This window comes from Thermobia domestica, chromosome 10, assembly GCF_964235325.1.
Source record: "Thermobia domestica chromosome 10, izTheDome1.hap1.1, whole genome shotgun sequence".
In the NCBI taxonomy this organism is placed as follows: Eukaryota; Metazoa; Arthropoda; class Insecta; order Zygentoma; family Lepismatidae; genus Thermobia; species Thermobia domestica.
In genome coordinates this window covers 111,177,898-111,193,846 of record NC_137463.1, presented here as the reverse complement: position 1 = coordinate 111,193,846, position 15,949 = coordinate 111,177,898, and the positions used below count along the sequence as shown (strand labels likewise).

Genomic DNA, 15,949 nt, shown 5'->3' with positions numbered 1-15,949 from the left:
TCTCCATTATTATGGTGATGATGATATCCACTTCAATTTTATTTTTCTGTCTATTTTGAACTAATGTTCAACCTAAGAGAATCACAAGAGCGAACTTCTAGGACCACTTGATTTGCGAACCATAGTTTAAGATACAATAGATTAGTCCGCTAAGCTCAAGAAAATCAGCGCATATGATGATCCATTAGTCTACGAAATGGCGAAAGCTTGAAATTGTTTTACCTCATGGGTGATATACTATATTTCGTGCTTAGAAAAATTGTCAACTTCGTGAAAATATATATACTATTAAGAATACATATATTTGTGTATAGTATAGATAACAACCTTTATGATCAGGTTCGACTTTGATAAGCCCAATGTCGACAATTATGAATCAATCATCTGTTTCCTAGTATTTACTGGTAAATTAGTCAGATACTGAGCTACTAACGTTCAATAAATCTTAGGCGTAATTAAGTTACCAGATGCTACAACTAATTTGTATAAGTAATGCAGATCATGCATTTTATTATAACAGTCCTCAGTTCCGCTATAAGTACGTTGTTTCCTGGAGAAGTACATAAAGTAGTAAGGAAAATTTGCTTTTCTTTCCCGGTAAATAACTACCTGAATGTCGGTACGATCTACTTGACCTTAATCTTTTCAATAGACTTAATTCTATCAAATGACATGATTATGATTATCTTTGTATTTAGTATTCAACTTCGCTTAGCGTTATTTTCTGCTTAATAATCATTTTTATTCTCCGCATAGATAGATACGTTTTTCAGCATTTTCTGTAAGTGATCTTGAAGTAGATTTTTTTTTTTCCAGCATTTTCTGTACTTAACCTTGAAAATAACACATTCATTGTCTAAAGTGCTTGTTTAAATATTTAGATGGAAAAAAGGAAAGGATAAGAGAAACATTTATCCCTCGGCTCTTTCAAACAATATTATTTTTTAACGATAGCAAGCAGTTAATGTACAATATTTTTGCTAGTTATATGGATGCAGAGGCTGATCGCTTTCCATCCGAACAACTTGCAGGCAGCGGTACCTGTTGTACTGAGTTTCACAAAGTAAGACACACACACACACACATATATATATATATATATATATATATATATATATATATATATATATATATATATATATATATATATATATATATATATATATATATATATATATATATATATATATAATATATACAGGGTGTTTTCAAAACAACACCGACAACGTTTGGGAGGTGATTTCTGACGCCAAGATAAGACAAAAAGTATAGACCAACCTGGGTGCACAAACGCTTCCTTTCGGAGTTATAGGCTGTCGAAAACATGAAAACATGAACTTTAAAGGTATATAGCTCCAAAACTATGGGACGTACCGAGTCGCGTCAAGACTTCACTTAGGAACTAACATGTGCCCTATCCAAAAATTTATGTTCCAAAATCCTAACGTACTCATGTAACTATTTTTATAGGGGGAGTTTGGCTACGGCATATAAGTTGAAGTACTCACCAACTACCCCTATAAAAAATGTTGCGGAAGTATCGCAGGATTCTGGAACATGGATATTTGAATAGGGGACATACTTGTTCCTAAGTGAAATCTTGACCCGACTCCGGTAGGTCCCATAGTTTTAGAGTTATGAACCTTTAAAGTTCATTTTTTCATGTTTTCAGCGGCGTATAGCCCCGAAAGGAAGCATTTGTGCACCCAGGTTAATCTATACTTTTTGTCTTATCTTGGTGTCAGGAATCACCTCGCAAACGTTGTCGGTGTTGTTTTGAAACACCATATATATATACATGATGGACAATTTATCTGGAACATCCGTGATAACGGAGAAACCAAAACAGGGAGAAAAACGAAACTTTGCATGAAGCAACTATGAGGAGGGGAACATCGTTTTATGTATTAAACAGTGAGCAGTGTTGCCATCCCAGTATAAAGTTATTTTTTCGAATGGCACTACGTCACATTACTGCATATTTCAAATTAACATGTTAAACGAAAACTTAAAATATCACATTTATTATCAGGTGTTGCAAACTAAGGATGTTATAAAATCACAAACATCCAAAATTTGGAAGCCTCTATCACACAGCACAACGTAGGTGGACAAGACAATGAACATCGGAAGTACCTTAGGGTTGAGTACTATGGTCATGGTATGACTTGTTTTGAATGAATAGCAAAGAAGTTACAAGAGCTTGAAAATTGGTATATAGATAGATAGATATGTCTCTCAACTGTTATGTAGCAGAGTGCTGTTATAGTGGGCAAAATGACGCCAAAAATAGAAGGCGGCTTTTGGGAAAGTATATCAGGGATATTTCCTATACAAAATTTAGGATTTCCCGCATAGTAAATCGGTGTCGGAACAATAGCTTTGGACTTACTGTTAGTGTTATAATTAAACGTTATGCACAAATTTCTCCACAAACCACATCACCAACGAAATGGCATCCAAAAAAGGCGTCAAGCCCACAAGACCTGAACTAAATAAGATCCGGGATATGACGGCCTGTGAGAATCCACTGCCATACATGATGGGCAAACGATTATATGTGGTCCAATCAACAGTAGATCGTGCAATCGGTCATAAATTAAGGTTGCAAGCAATCGGCCGGGCCAACGTGAATGCGTTAACAGCATGGCGTATCGCGAAGCAAAAGAGCAAGTGCATAATGTTCGAGTGTCAACTACCTGATGACCGTTTGAAATTTGGTTAGTTTGATTTGAATTTAGCATCTCTTTCAGCAATGAGGCTATACGAGACCCGGGTTTACAGCCTAACATGGGGCCCGAACTACACGACCTCTCACCGGGAATGGAACCCAGATCTACGTCAGAGGCGCGCACGCAAACCATGTAGCTATGAGGGAGCTCCTGTTAGAAATTTGATCCGACAATAGATGAAGAATGGATTTAACTGAGCGACTGTAGTAAATCCACTCACACTTCCGCCACCTACAAAGGTATTCATGGAGAAGACACATGTAACTGTGCGTCAATGTGAAGAAAGTTTCTCGATAGGTTTCACGGTTATTACTGGCTCTTAGTATACAATGAAGTGCACGATTCATAAGGCAGAAAAATATATTACAATCAATGTTGTTTATTACCAAAGGCTTATCCTAGTGTTTTTTTTTTTTTTTCTATTTTACACAGACTAAATATCAGCATTAATGGTGACGACACTCATTATGTGAAACTGCATCAGAACAAAGCTTAGTCACACGGGACAAAATATCGCTGGCCTTCTATCGATGCATGGCAGGTGCATCTGATATCCACGCTATTCCGTTGAAGGATATTCCTGTTAAGAGTCAAGGTTTATTGTGCTTTTGAACTTTTGAAACATCTTTCATCAGGCCCGTATCCAGAGGGGATCTAGGGGGCCGGGCCCCCCTAAAATTTTGCTGCTCCCCCTTAAAATTTCGCGGTAAGCTTGAAAATGAACTACAGTATGGTGATGAACTATAATATGGTTGGATCACCCCCCCCCCCTACATTTTTGGGCTGGCGACCGGGCCTGCCTTTCATCATGTCGAGTTCGCATGGCAAATGGCCTCTAGAAAGCCCGCAAGCAAGAATGGGAAAATTTATCCCTGGTACAGTTGGAACGAAAAGTCTACTGCAATAAAAACTGGGATGTCGTTGAGTGGTTCGTACTGGTGGTCATCACATCGAACGTCAGTGATGTATATCTTGATGTCAGTGATGTAGATGTCAGTGTGATATATCTTAGGTAAGCAACAACTGCAATTTGCTCGGATGGAAACAAATCTACTCTTTGTATTTACCAATTAAAAAAGAAAAAAAAGAAAAAAGTGACGGGCCATATCAGAGATACATAGTTCAATTACATTTAGTAAATACTTGATTTCCAAATCTCTCAAATGAATTCGAATATTCTTCACTAGAATAATTGATTGCATAATTTTCTTCATATTACTAAAATATTTTTTTCAAACAGGTATTTGTTTTTGAAATGATAATACTACAAATTAATCGCTATTCGAATAATTTTTGAAACATTTATGTTCGTAATTATCTTACATTGTTAGTCAAATATTCGAATATTGGAAAAAATATTGTTCGAACATTGAAATATTACATTATTCAACTTTCAACAATAGAAAAAATACTAAAACGTACCAGCCTCAATGGGCATGCTAGTTGAATGTCAACTTGTGAATACGCATGTACTACATTTACGGAAAATTAATTGACTCCAAACTGACTATCCAAAGTACGTTTACTTCTCATGGAATTGTTGAACTGTACTACAGTGCGTCCCACTAGCTTTCGAACCCGAAAAAAACTTTTTTAAGTTCCGAACAAATATACATAGGAAAATGAAATTCACAATACACGTACCTTGTTTCATACTGAATACATGACCGTCACAGCAGGTGCCGAAAGTGTCCTCCCTGGACGTCAAGACATGTTTGTACACGGCGTTCCATATTGTGAAAAGTCCGATGTAGAGTCTCCGGTGTGATCTCATGAATCGCATTCTCAATGTTGTTTCTCAACTCTTGCAGTGATCGTGGGTTGTTTCTGTAGACACAACCTTTAAGAAAACCCCATGAAAAGAAATCAGGTGGTGTCAAATCCGGGGATCTTGGCGGCCACAATCCTTTGGAGATTATCCTGTCACCAAACAAGGACTCAATTTCTGCCATGGCCACGTTGGAAGTATGGCATGTTGCTCCGTCTTGTTGGAAATAACCGCGACGCAGTTCTTGATCGTACAGCTGATTCACAAATTCACTGAAGGTGTGTAAGTAAACTTGTGTATTTACTGTATCTTCAAAGAAGATGAGTCCAATGATACGCTGTCGGGAAATTGCACACCAAACTCCCACCTTCAAAGGATGAAATGGAATCTCATGGTACACATGCGGATTTTCGGTGACCCACACCCGAGTATTCTGCGAGTTCACATAACCGGAGAGATGGAACCAAGCTTCATCTGTGAACCAAGTATAGTCTAAGATTCCTGGATTGTCATGCAACAAAGCTTGCAACCAACGACAATACATCACGCGCTTTTCCCAATCTGTAGTCTTCAACTCCTGGACGACTGTAACGCGATATGGAAACAGGTTGGCTCTTTGCACAGTTGACTTTGACATCCCTACCTCTTGTGATAATCGACGCAGGCTCTTCTTAGGGGACTGCAAAAGACGTTGCCGCACATTCTGTACTGTCTCCTCGGACATCCGTGGACGCGCGTCTCCATGTCCCGTAAGCAACGTTCCTGTTGTTTCGAACTTGTTCACCAAATGATGTATTGATGATTTCGAGGTCATTTACGGCATCCAAATTCACGACAAAATTCACGTTGAACGGTCTGATACGATCCCGATATCCAATATTTTTTAACAATGAACACGCGTTCCTGTACGGTGTACAGAACCATCCTCGCGATGCAGCGAGTCGAGTCACACTGACCCTGGTGCCACCCCTGGTACTTCCCCTGGCGCCACCTATCGTCTTTGTTTTGACGTGTGCGCTTCTGTTCAACACTTTCTCGTGTTCAGCATGAAACAAGGTACATGTATTGTGAATTTCATTTTCTTATGTACATTTGTTCGGAAATTATAACGTTTTCTTCGGGTTCGAAAGCTAGTGGGACACACTGTATTTCAGTATGTGCAAATACATTATTAATTTATTAGTTTCTGCATAATAACAGATTACACAGCTACGGCAGGGAGGGGGAGGATTTGGATGACAAAGCCCTCAAATCAATTGGTGCCCTCTGTAAATGTATTTGCAGAATATATATTTTTAATAGGCTAGCATTAACGAATTCTGTCTAGGAATTTGAAACTTAAAATATATAAAACAATAATCATGCGTATTGTACTGTATAGTTGCGAAACATGCTCGCTTACCCTGAGGAAAAAAACAGACTGAAAGTATTTGAGAACAAAATCGTGAGACGAATATTCGGAACCAAGACGAATGGGAATGGGGAATGGCGGAAGCATCGAAGAACCGCATAGTTTATACCGTTTACCAAACATCGTAAGTCAAGTGCAAGAGGCTGAGGTGGGCAAGTTACATAGCCAGAATGGAAGAAAAGTAGGAACGCTTTCAAAGTTTTAACTGGAAATCCAATCGGTCGAAGTCCTAGCCGCAGATGGGAGGACAATATTAAGATGGGTCTCGTAGAAACAGGAGTAAAAAGTAGAAACTGGATCCAGTTGGATAAGGACAGAAGTCAATGGACAGCTTTTGTGAACGTAGTATTGAACTTCGGGTTTCATAAGCCATAGAGTTAGTTACTTTTGATTAGTTAGGCTAGTATTAACTAATTATGATTGACAAGATATTTTAAGGATTGAGATCCAGAGTGGTCTATCTTCAGAGACTACTAGAATTCAGATATTCTTTTCATGGTGTGTTTAGGTATGTCTCACATGTTTTGTTAACTCCCCCTGTGCAATTCTGTGTCAAGCATAAAACTTTTAAACTCATTATTGCGCTAACTCTAGTTAGTTTTAGCATTCCATTAGATAGAATAGAAATTAAACCCTTTATGCAGGTGTGTGTTAACAAAGTTAAGAGATCTCAAAGTGGAATCTTGTTAGATATTAGCTGAAATTTCCTTTTATCGCACTGAAAAAATAGGTTTAAGGAAAATATTTGAAAGCTATATTTGAACCCCTTTGCCTCCTTGCGATGTATGTTTAAATCGAAATTATAAAAGCACCTCCACCTAAGTGCTAAATATGTTCAAACTCGTTTCCTCTCCCCGTTAGGATATGCATTTCAGTCAAAGTATGATAATAAAAACTCAGGTCGACCAAAATGATAAAACATTTCAAAAAGTGATTTTAAACGGTTCGATCCTTTTGATACTTTTTGCAATTTTATAAAGAATACAAAATCGGAAATTAAAACATTATGGAAATTGCTTCTCACTTTCTTCTTAACAAACGCAATATTCGGAACTCTGCAACACTGTCCTTTTTATTATTATTATTATTATTATTATTATTATTATTATTATTATTATTATTATTATTATTAATGGGAAGTTTATAAACTGGTTTTCATCTCCGTGACTTGAGATGTTCGTGAGAGATTTTGTAGTTCCTCCACCCTTAGGAGATACAGTCTACTCAGTGACGTGATACAAGCCCCCATTTGAAGTAGGTATCAACTATAAATATGTTCCAAATTAATTTCGAATGGTTCAAATATGTGAATTTGTATAGCAGACAAACATGTATAAGCATTTCAGCTTTGGTATATAAGATATAATAGAACATTTTCATGAAACATTGAATGTATAGATAAGTTATATGGCACATTCAGTTATTTGCTCAAAGTAAAGAGCTAAGGAGGAGGGGGCGGGGCGTTTAATAAACTGTTGATATATTAAAGGGACTGAGATATTATTGTTTTTCGCCAGAAAAAATATAAAATTATGACATTTTATCATGGGGTTCCTAACAAGCATCGTTTCTATTAATAAGGTAGTCACGTTCTCTGTTGAAATATGTGGTTAACAAAAACTTCGTTGGATTCCTGTGTTACCTCTGATGTGCGGAACTAACCCAACAAGATATTCTCTTTTGTAGATGTGATTTGCATGCATGTCAGAAGTAAATAATCTTGAAAATAGCGAAGGAGACAGGATCTCTAATTAACCTTTAATCTAGATGTCATAAGATGGTAATCAATTTACATCTAATCCTATCTGACAACTCTACACGTGTCCTTCCATCGCTTTATCAGATACATATATGAACAAACGTAATCAAGACATAAAGATAACTATATAATTTCGACAAAATTCCATCACAAATCTTCAGTTGAATATCTATTCATGTTATAGATGCAATTCATTTCCTTCATTATAACTGAGTGATGGTGCAGAAATGTGTGCCTTGTGTGTTAAAAATTGTATCGAAACTTTCTGAACGTGTTTGTCATTTTTCTGCAACTTCTCCGGAAATAACCATCTTTAAAAATTTGTTACATTAATACATGCTATAGTGTGGTTTACATATCTACCAAACATCTATAATCTTATAAATTAGCAAGTGTAAAACACAGCACTAGTGTCAACACCAAGAATTATCAAAACACGTATTTAAAGACTACATCACAATGCGGGAAAAAATTAGTATTTTCAACCTGAACATCCGTTACTTTTTTTCTAAAAGGTAAGTTTTTGTATTCGATCTAAAACTAGATTCAAGCCTGCTTAACTAATAGTGTTATTATAAAGTTAGAGATAGGATAACTAGTTCCTTTCTTTAGTTGCTCAAAAAAGTTGTGAAAAACTAGAAATAATAAAGGCTGGAGAAATGAAAGGAAATTCTTAGTTTGCCCCACGTCCCGTATGTTCTTTAGGCTAAAAGGGACTAATGGTTAACAATTATGGAAGAATTGTGAAATGAGAAGCTCGAGAAAACCCACTGACACGATGTTGTCCACCACAAACTCCCATGCCCTGGAATCATACCAGAGATCCCTCTATCAAGAGGTGAACGCTCTACCACTGAGTCACTATGCCTCCCTAGCTTGGGATCGGAATCTTTCCAGCAGATGTGAGCTCTCTGTAACTAGAGGTCTGCACGGGCTCGGGCCTACAAAACATATCACTTCGGGCTCGGGCCTGAATTTTTTAATATACGACCATATTTCTCGGGCCTTTTCGGGCCTAACTCTGTAAATACTGTACAATGATATATATTGCACCGTTCCTTCTGGAGAACTTTCAAAGTACAACTGCAAAATTAAACCTCTAATTGCTGTACATAAAAATACAATTTTGCGTTAATTATTAAGTTTCTGTAATTCGGGCTCATTTGATTATAACACGAGCTCGGTACGGGCTCGGTAAAAATGCTAAAACATATTTCGGACTCGGGTCGGGCCTCATATTGTAAATTCACGGGCCGAGTCAGGCCCGGGCTAAAAATTCCGGCCCGCGCAGACCTCTATCTGCAACTGAGTTACTTTGCTTACTAAGTTCGTTTATATATTCTGTTCGGAGGTAGGTTCTAGCCCACTTGAGGAAACGAAATATAATAGCTAGTGTTAACATTAGATCAGGGATAGGATAGTTAGTTCCTTTCTTTTTGATTTAACGTCTCGCGATTATGTACCAGGGGCGTCATTTAGGGGGGGCAGGAGGGGGCAATTGCCCCCCCCCCCCAAGAGTTTGAGGAATACATATACTTTAATCGATTGTCTACTAACATATTAGTACAAAATGTGAAAGTCTTATGTCGGTGGTACACTTGCCCCCCCTCAAGCGAAATCTGAAATTACGCGCCTGTTATGTACTGCGGCTAAGGTAGATAATGACGTTGATTATAGATGATAATGGTGGAATTACTTAAGTGAGAGAAAACGGGAAAAGCTCAAGAAAACCAACGCGTACGGTGTTTGTCCACCACAAAACTCACTTGGTAAGTGCTAGAATCGAACAAGAAATCCCGTGCGCCAGGGTTGAGCGCTCTATCACTGAACCACCGCGGCGCCGTTAGTTCCTTACCTTAGTGATTCAAAACAGTTGTGAAAACTGAGAATTGAGAATTGCACTGGGTGAATAGGTTGAGGATTTGGATTAGAGAAACAAAGCCCCACAGGGAATGTATATTTTTAATAACAGGTTAATTACTCATATACTCAATTACACATAACAATCAATATTCTTTTGATTTAAGACTCTTTGATATTTTAGTGAAGATCTCTGACACAGGTTTATTCGTGGGGGCCACGGTGGCTCAGTGGTAGAGCGTTCACCTCTGGTGCATGGGGTCCCGGTGCATGCTCCCGCCAAGTGAACTTTGTGGTGGACAAACACCGTGTGCGTGGGTTTTCTCGGGGTTCTCCCGTTTCCTCCCACTTTCTTCATTCCATCATTTCATTCATTTCTCATTATCACCGTCTCCTTTAGCCTAACCGGCATAACCGTGGAACGTAAAACTCAGATATTTCATTTTTTTACAGGTTTATTTGTTATTCAGAAATGTTCATTCTTTGAGTTTAATCTTTTAATTATAAGTAATGAATTTTACCTCCACTGAAAGTACAAGTATCATTCCACTTACAAGAATAGGTATTGCCATCAAAGTTATTTACAGCAGTTAAGCATTGAGAATATCGCCGTAAACTCCGGTAAAAGCAAAAGCTTTATAGTACCATCGCATAGTGTCACTACAGCAGTAGTAGTTCAGTTTTATTCCGATAGAGGTACTGTTGTATAATATCCATAGCAAACAGAAGTTATATGAGTAATGAGTCCATGATATAGTAGCTATTTTGGGTTTACTTGGCAATTGCTTCGGATATTTTGATTGGATAATAATCTGTTTCAGCTTTTTATTTATTTATTTTTTTTAATTGGCGACTCAATTTTTGATTGGATTACAATCTCCATTTACTTTGCGTATATCGTAGCAATTATGGATAGTGACGTACGTTGTGCAGTACTTTAAACACACTTAATTCAAAAGTTTCGTGTTGTAATTAAGTCACAATAATTAAAATTTAATGAACATTTAAACTCACAAAATTCATAAATTTCCATTTGCTGAAGGATTGGATTCTTTAGATAATTGGAGGCTGTTACGAAAGTGAAATCTCAGTTTTGCACCCAACAGTTATGTCTTGTAAGCTAAAGGAGACCGTTATGATGAGAATGAATGAAGTGGTACAATGAAGAGAATAGGACGAAACTGGAAACTCGGAGAAAACCAGCCACACGATTTATGTCAATCACAAAGTTTGCTTGGAGCGAGCTGGGATTGAACCAAGGACCCCACACACCACATACGAGCGCTCTACGACTAAGCCACCGCAGTCTTCGAGGACTGTTACAATTGATTGCAATTAGAAGGATTTGATTTTTCATAGAATTTGAAATCTTAATAGTAAATGAAAAGTATTCCTTGAATATTCGAATACCAGGAAATTAATTGAAACAGTTACTCAGGTAATTTTAGCACACGCGTACCGACTATCCGTTTTACAATAATAATAATAATGATTATTATTATTATCTGACGCTTGTATATATTTTAAAATTGAAACTATGTATTAAAAATTAGAGATTTTCTTCTTCATACTACCATATACGGAAAGATGGCAGGAAAGCGAGAAGTAGGAAGAAGAAGAAGAAGAAAACTATGTATTAAAAATTAGAGGCAATGGTATTAGTATTAGGTTCGTGCGAATGAAATGTCCTCCTTCACGTCTGAGAGGAAACTTAACTCAGCCACGTAACACAGAGATTAAGTAAGGTCGTGTGCCGAATGGAAATCAACATCGAAAACTCGAAAACCATGAGAATATCCCGTGCAAACGATCAACGATTTTAAAAACAGAAGAAAATATTGGGAGCTAAAAGAGAAAACTGAAGATCGAGAAACGTGGAAGAAACATTACCAACCCAAATCTTAAAACCCTTATTTTATTTAGTCCCAGAACCTGCCAACAGCCAGAATTAATAATAATAATAATAATAATAATAATAATAATAATAATAATAATAATAATAATCCGCCATCTTTAGCCTAAATGGCATAACCATGGGAAGTAAAACTAGAACTTAATTTTATATTTCAATCCAAAAAACTACGGAGCTCAAATCTCAGCATGCAAACATATACCGAGAATATTAGCAAAGCAGTATGAAACTAGCCGGACCAATGAACTTTCACTCTCTCTCACGCATATAATTAGCATACACGCTTTCAAGGTGGAAGACCAGGCTTCGATTCCCGCTGGAAACTCATGTGGTTCTGATCCCACGTTAAACTATAAATGCACGTCACATAAAGCCTCGTTGCTCAAAACGGACGTTGAACTCCAAACCATCGCCATTTTTGTTAACGATATAGCCTAATGGAAGCAGTGGCATTACTAACGTTGTACCTAGATGGAACCGACAGATATTAGTTGACAGCAAAAATCAAACCAATACTTCTCGATTATGTTATAAACACATTCTATTACAGACATTGAACCACTACTATTTATTTATTTATTTATTTATTTTCTCTTACAAGTATCAAAAGCATCGCATGCTAACAAAATGTAGGGATTCCGTGTAGGACACATTGTCGCAAGCAAATGATTTTACGTGGCTGTGTCCACCTACACTTGTTTCTTCGTTTCTGTGCAAGAGTCTATTGACGCCTGTGGCTGATGTTTCATCATAAAGGGGAAGAGATGAAAACGTACGTCAATATCTCACGAGCCATACCCGTTATCAGCTGTTTGCTTGTATTGCCCAGAAATCTCTTGATAAAAAACCAATACTTGTTCTAACACCGATCAGTAGTCGTTTTTGCTTGGTGCTAAGAAGAGACGTTCAAATGAAAGTGCTTACGAGTTCCAAGATGCGAAAAAACGGGTGTGTATTGAATGAAAATCTAGTTTTACTCTATTGCTACTACTACTACTATTAAGATAAGCATTAAATACTAGCTCAGAATACAGATAATTGTAATCAGTTTAAACAGTAAATACTTCATCTGAAATATTGTAATTGAACGGAAAATTTTCAAAAGTACTATGAGTAATTTTTCACGGCTACGGTTTCGTTGTGGGTGAGAAACTTAAAAAAAAAAAAAAAAAAAAAAAAAAAATGGTCAAGTAGATCTGTTAAACATCCTTATGAGGCAGGTATGGTCAAACTCAGTGTCTCAAATGAAATCCTACCGTTTAACCTCCCACGAATACGACCGTTAGGTTGAGTGAGATGGATGATTAAGGCAAGTGAATGAAGATGGAAATATTGGTGGAATGAGAGCGTGGGAGGAAACGGGAGAACTTCAAAAATACCCATGGACACGATGTCGTCCACCACAAACTTACTTGGCCGGAGATCGAACCAGGAACCTCACACACTGGAGGAATGCGCTCTACCACTAAGCCACCGTGTCCCCTCTCAGTATTTCAAATGAACCAAATATTCATCAGTTTACAATAGTGCGGGCTAAAGGAAAATATGCCATTTTCGTACTTAATGAATAATAATAAATTTAAAAAGCGAGTAAATGCATGACATCTTAGTACTGTAGTTTTTTTTTTAAATGAAATATGTGTACTAGATTGAGTTGAGTTGATTTTAGTTTAGCGTCCCTTTCAGCAGCGAGGCTATATGAGACGTGGACCTACTGATTAACTTGGAATCCGAACCACATGAGCTCCCGCCGGGAATCGTGTGTACTAGATGAATTCACAGTTTCTCTTCAGATATGTTACCTTTTTCTTGCAAATAGTTTTCAAATGACAAGATACATGCTGCTCGAACTAGCGACTTTCAGCACAGAGCTCAGGTGAATATGTTATCCAGTATACTTGCTGATTTTCGTATATAATATAAGAAATTTCATATATTAATATTTCATATATAATATTTCGGACTGAACCGAAAAATGAGTTAAGGGCTGCGAGTTTGACATGCCTGCTACAGTAGAATTTAGTGACTTCAAATCTGGGATCATAATGGATACTCTATTTTCTTAGCTGTCTGAACCGGCAGGTGTAAGTTGTATTAGGCCGGCCGCACATTGACCAAGCCGAGATAGAGAGAGGCAGAAGATGGTGTGGAGAGAGAGGCCTCAGATCGTTGACTGTCTGCTTCAGTCACAACATTGGAGAAACCTTTGTCTAGCGTACGGTACAGGGCTTTGTTACAGTACTGTACCACAGCTCGGCTGTCCTCTCCTCTGGTCAGTGTGCAGCTGGTCTTAGACTGGTGATAAAATTTGAATTTCTGCTATGGGTTCGGATCCCGCTTAGGACGTGGGTGTTACTTGTATTGTCCTTTCATTATTCATTTCTCATTCTTGAATTTAACCTTAAATTATCTTAGTTTAGATATTTAATGCAATCTGAAGTATCGACATTTCTTGCCTAAGGTTGCAGGTTGCGAAAACACAATCTTTTTAAACAATTAAGGTTTATTTATATTCTTTGGAAGCAGCAATGCTATAAAGGACAATATTTTCAGCTTATAGTGAAACCTGAACTTCTGTAATGCGTTCAATACCCTTTCACAAAAACCTCACCCAAAAGAACTCGCCACTAGAGCAACGATGAGGTTCGTTTTAGGAACGAGATGACTGAAAAAAAAAATATAGCGGTCCATTTGGACCAGTATTTAAATGTTTTAGCGTCACAGACCCGCGAGGTAATTTCATTAAGACATTCATTTGCAATATTATTGAATATAGGCCTATTGCGTCTTGTATGGATAATGCCTATCGGCGTTCATGTTCAAAAATTCACTATGTAGGCCGTATTTCTATGTATTGAGTGGGTGTGTAGTTCTAGGTAGTAATTCACACCAAAGACCAGGCCGGTAGCCAGTCCAAAATTTTAGGCGGGCCCGGCCGAAGTTAGGGGGGCCCGATCTAATTATATTATAGTTCATTTACCGTAAAAATTTTAGGGGGGCCAGCGAAAATTTAGGGGGGGCCTAGACCACCCCTGGATACGGGCCTGCCAAAGACCACATTATTACTTTGTGTTCGATGAATGGAATAACGATTTATTTATTTATGTATACATATTTCATCTGCATGACCGGTATCTATGGTGTTAAGTCGGTCACGTATGAAGGATGACGTCCATCAGCGAGCACACTATCCGGGGAAAGGGGAATGGAAGTGGCCTGTTACCTGTACTTTAGGTAGCAGCCCGGCATTTACCTGGTGTAAATAAGGAAAACCTAGAAGAAACCTCGGCCAGAATGGCTGCCATGAAAATGCTGTTAAATGTTTTCGACCGACTCGCTCACCGGGAATGGAATAACGAAGAAAAATACATCAGACAGACTGAACCCTTCAGACATTGTCCATTCATGAAATCAATTTCCATAATCTAGTACTCAACAATGATTTTGTGAGTTTCGTGTATCCATCCTGAACTAAACTTAGGGGTATATCACTGAATATGCTAATCCAAGACTATTGCATACTGATAACTCTCTTTTTAGACATTTATATCCTTTCCCAATCAGAAAAATTTAGCGAAAGTCCTGCCCAATGTTCTTATATTTAACTTAAAATCATTTTTGTGTGAAACTAGTAATTGGCATATGAACCTTTTAAGTACGTGATCGGTAATCTTGGGTTCGATTCTCGAAGCTACATCGGACATCAAACCCGGATGTAGATCCAGCATCGTAAAGAAAATGGGAAGCTACTTAACAGTAGCGTACCCAGGAATTTATTTCGGGGGGGGGGGTTTCAAACTAAATATGAAGCTATTTTATATTAAAATTGCTAAAATTGCCCCTAAAATTAGGCTAAATTTTTAAAAAGTCGAAATTTCGGGGGGGTCCGGACCCCTGTGTCCCCCCCCTTCCGTACGTCCCTGCTACTTAACATAATAGGTGACGAACTTTCGTCCAGAAGCTAAAAGTATATCGTTGGAGAGAAGTGACGACGCCAACTTTAATTAGAGGGGGGGACAAGCGAAGGGGCAGAGACTTTCGGGGGTCCGAGTCACGATCTAGTGGGTTACGGGTCTGACTATTTCCGGGTCACAACCCTATCCAGTTACTGCCTCATTGATGTATCGAAATATATAAAATATATAAAAAGTGAATATTGAAAATTTTCGAAATATTGTATATCGAATCAATAAAATATTGAAATATTGTTATTTCGGTCAGTGTTTTGATATTTAAAAATATCAATCGATTTATCAGCATATCGAAGTATTGAACTGCCCAACGCAAATGCTGTGTATAGTTCCAAGTATTTTCTTCAAGTATCCTACATAGGCAATACAATTTTCATCAATGATACTACTACACACATTACTACCGGTTGACATTATTACCCGTTTGGTCTTCTGCTTGGGCTCAAAACTTACTGTCAGGTCTGTCTTGATAAGAACTATATACTTATATTGGTGCTCACGACATTTGAGGCTGTCTCATTATAAAAATCCATTGT

The 15,949-nt window shown here is 37.7% G+C and overlaps 1 protein-coding gene across 4 annotated transcripts in view; it reads left to right on the top strand.

Moving 5' to 3' along the window:
* LOC145662657 (P protein-like) overlaps positions 1-15,949 on the top strand; it is a 115,017-nt gene that overhangs the window by 45,441 nt on the left and 53,627 nt on the right. Inside the window, exon 1 of one of the 4 annotated variants that reach the window (XM_081728454.1) lies at positions 12,238-12,390. The exons of the other annotated variants lie outside the window; for them this stretch is intronic. Coding sequence (XP_081584580.1) covers positions 12,353-12,390 — 38 coding nt within the window. The 5' untranslated portion in view covers positions 12,238-12,352. Of the gene's footprint in view, positions 1-12,237; positions 12,391-15,949 lie in introns of those variants that run through there. 4 annotated transcript variants of the gene reach the window in all.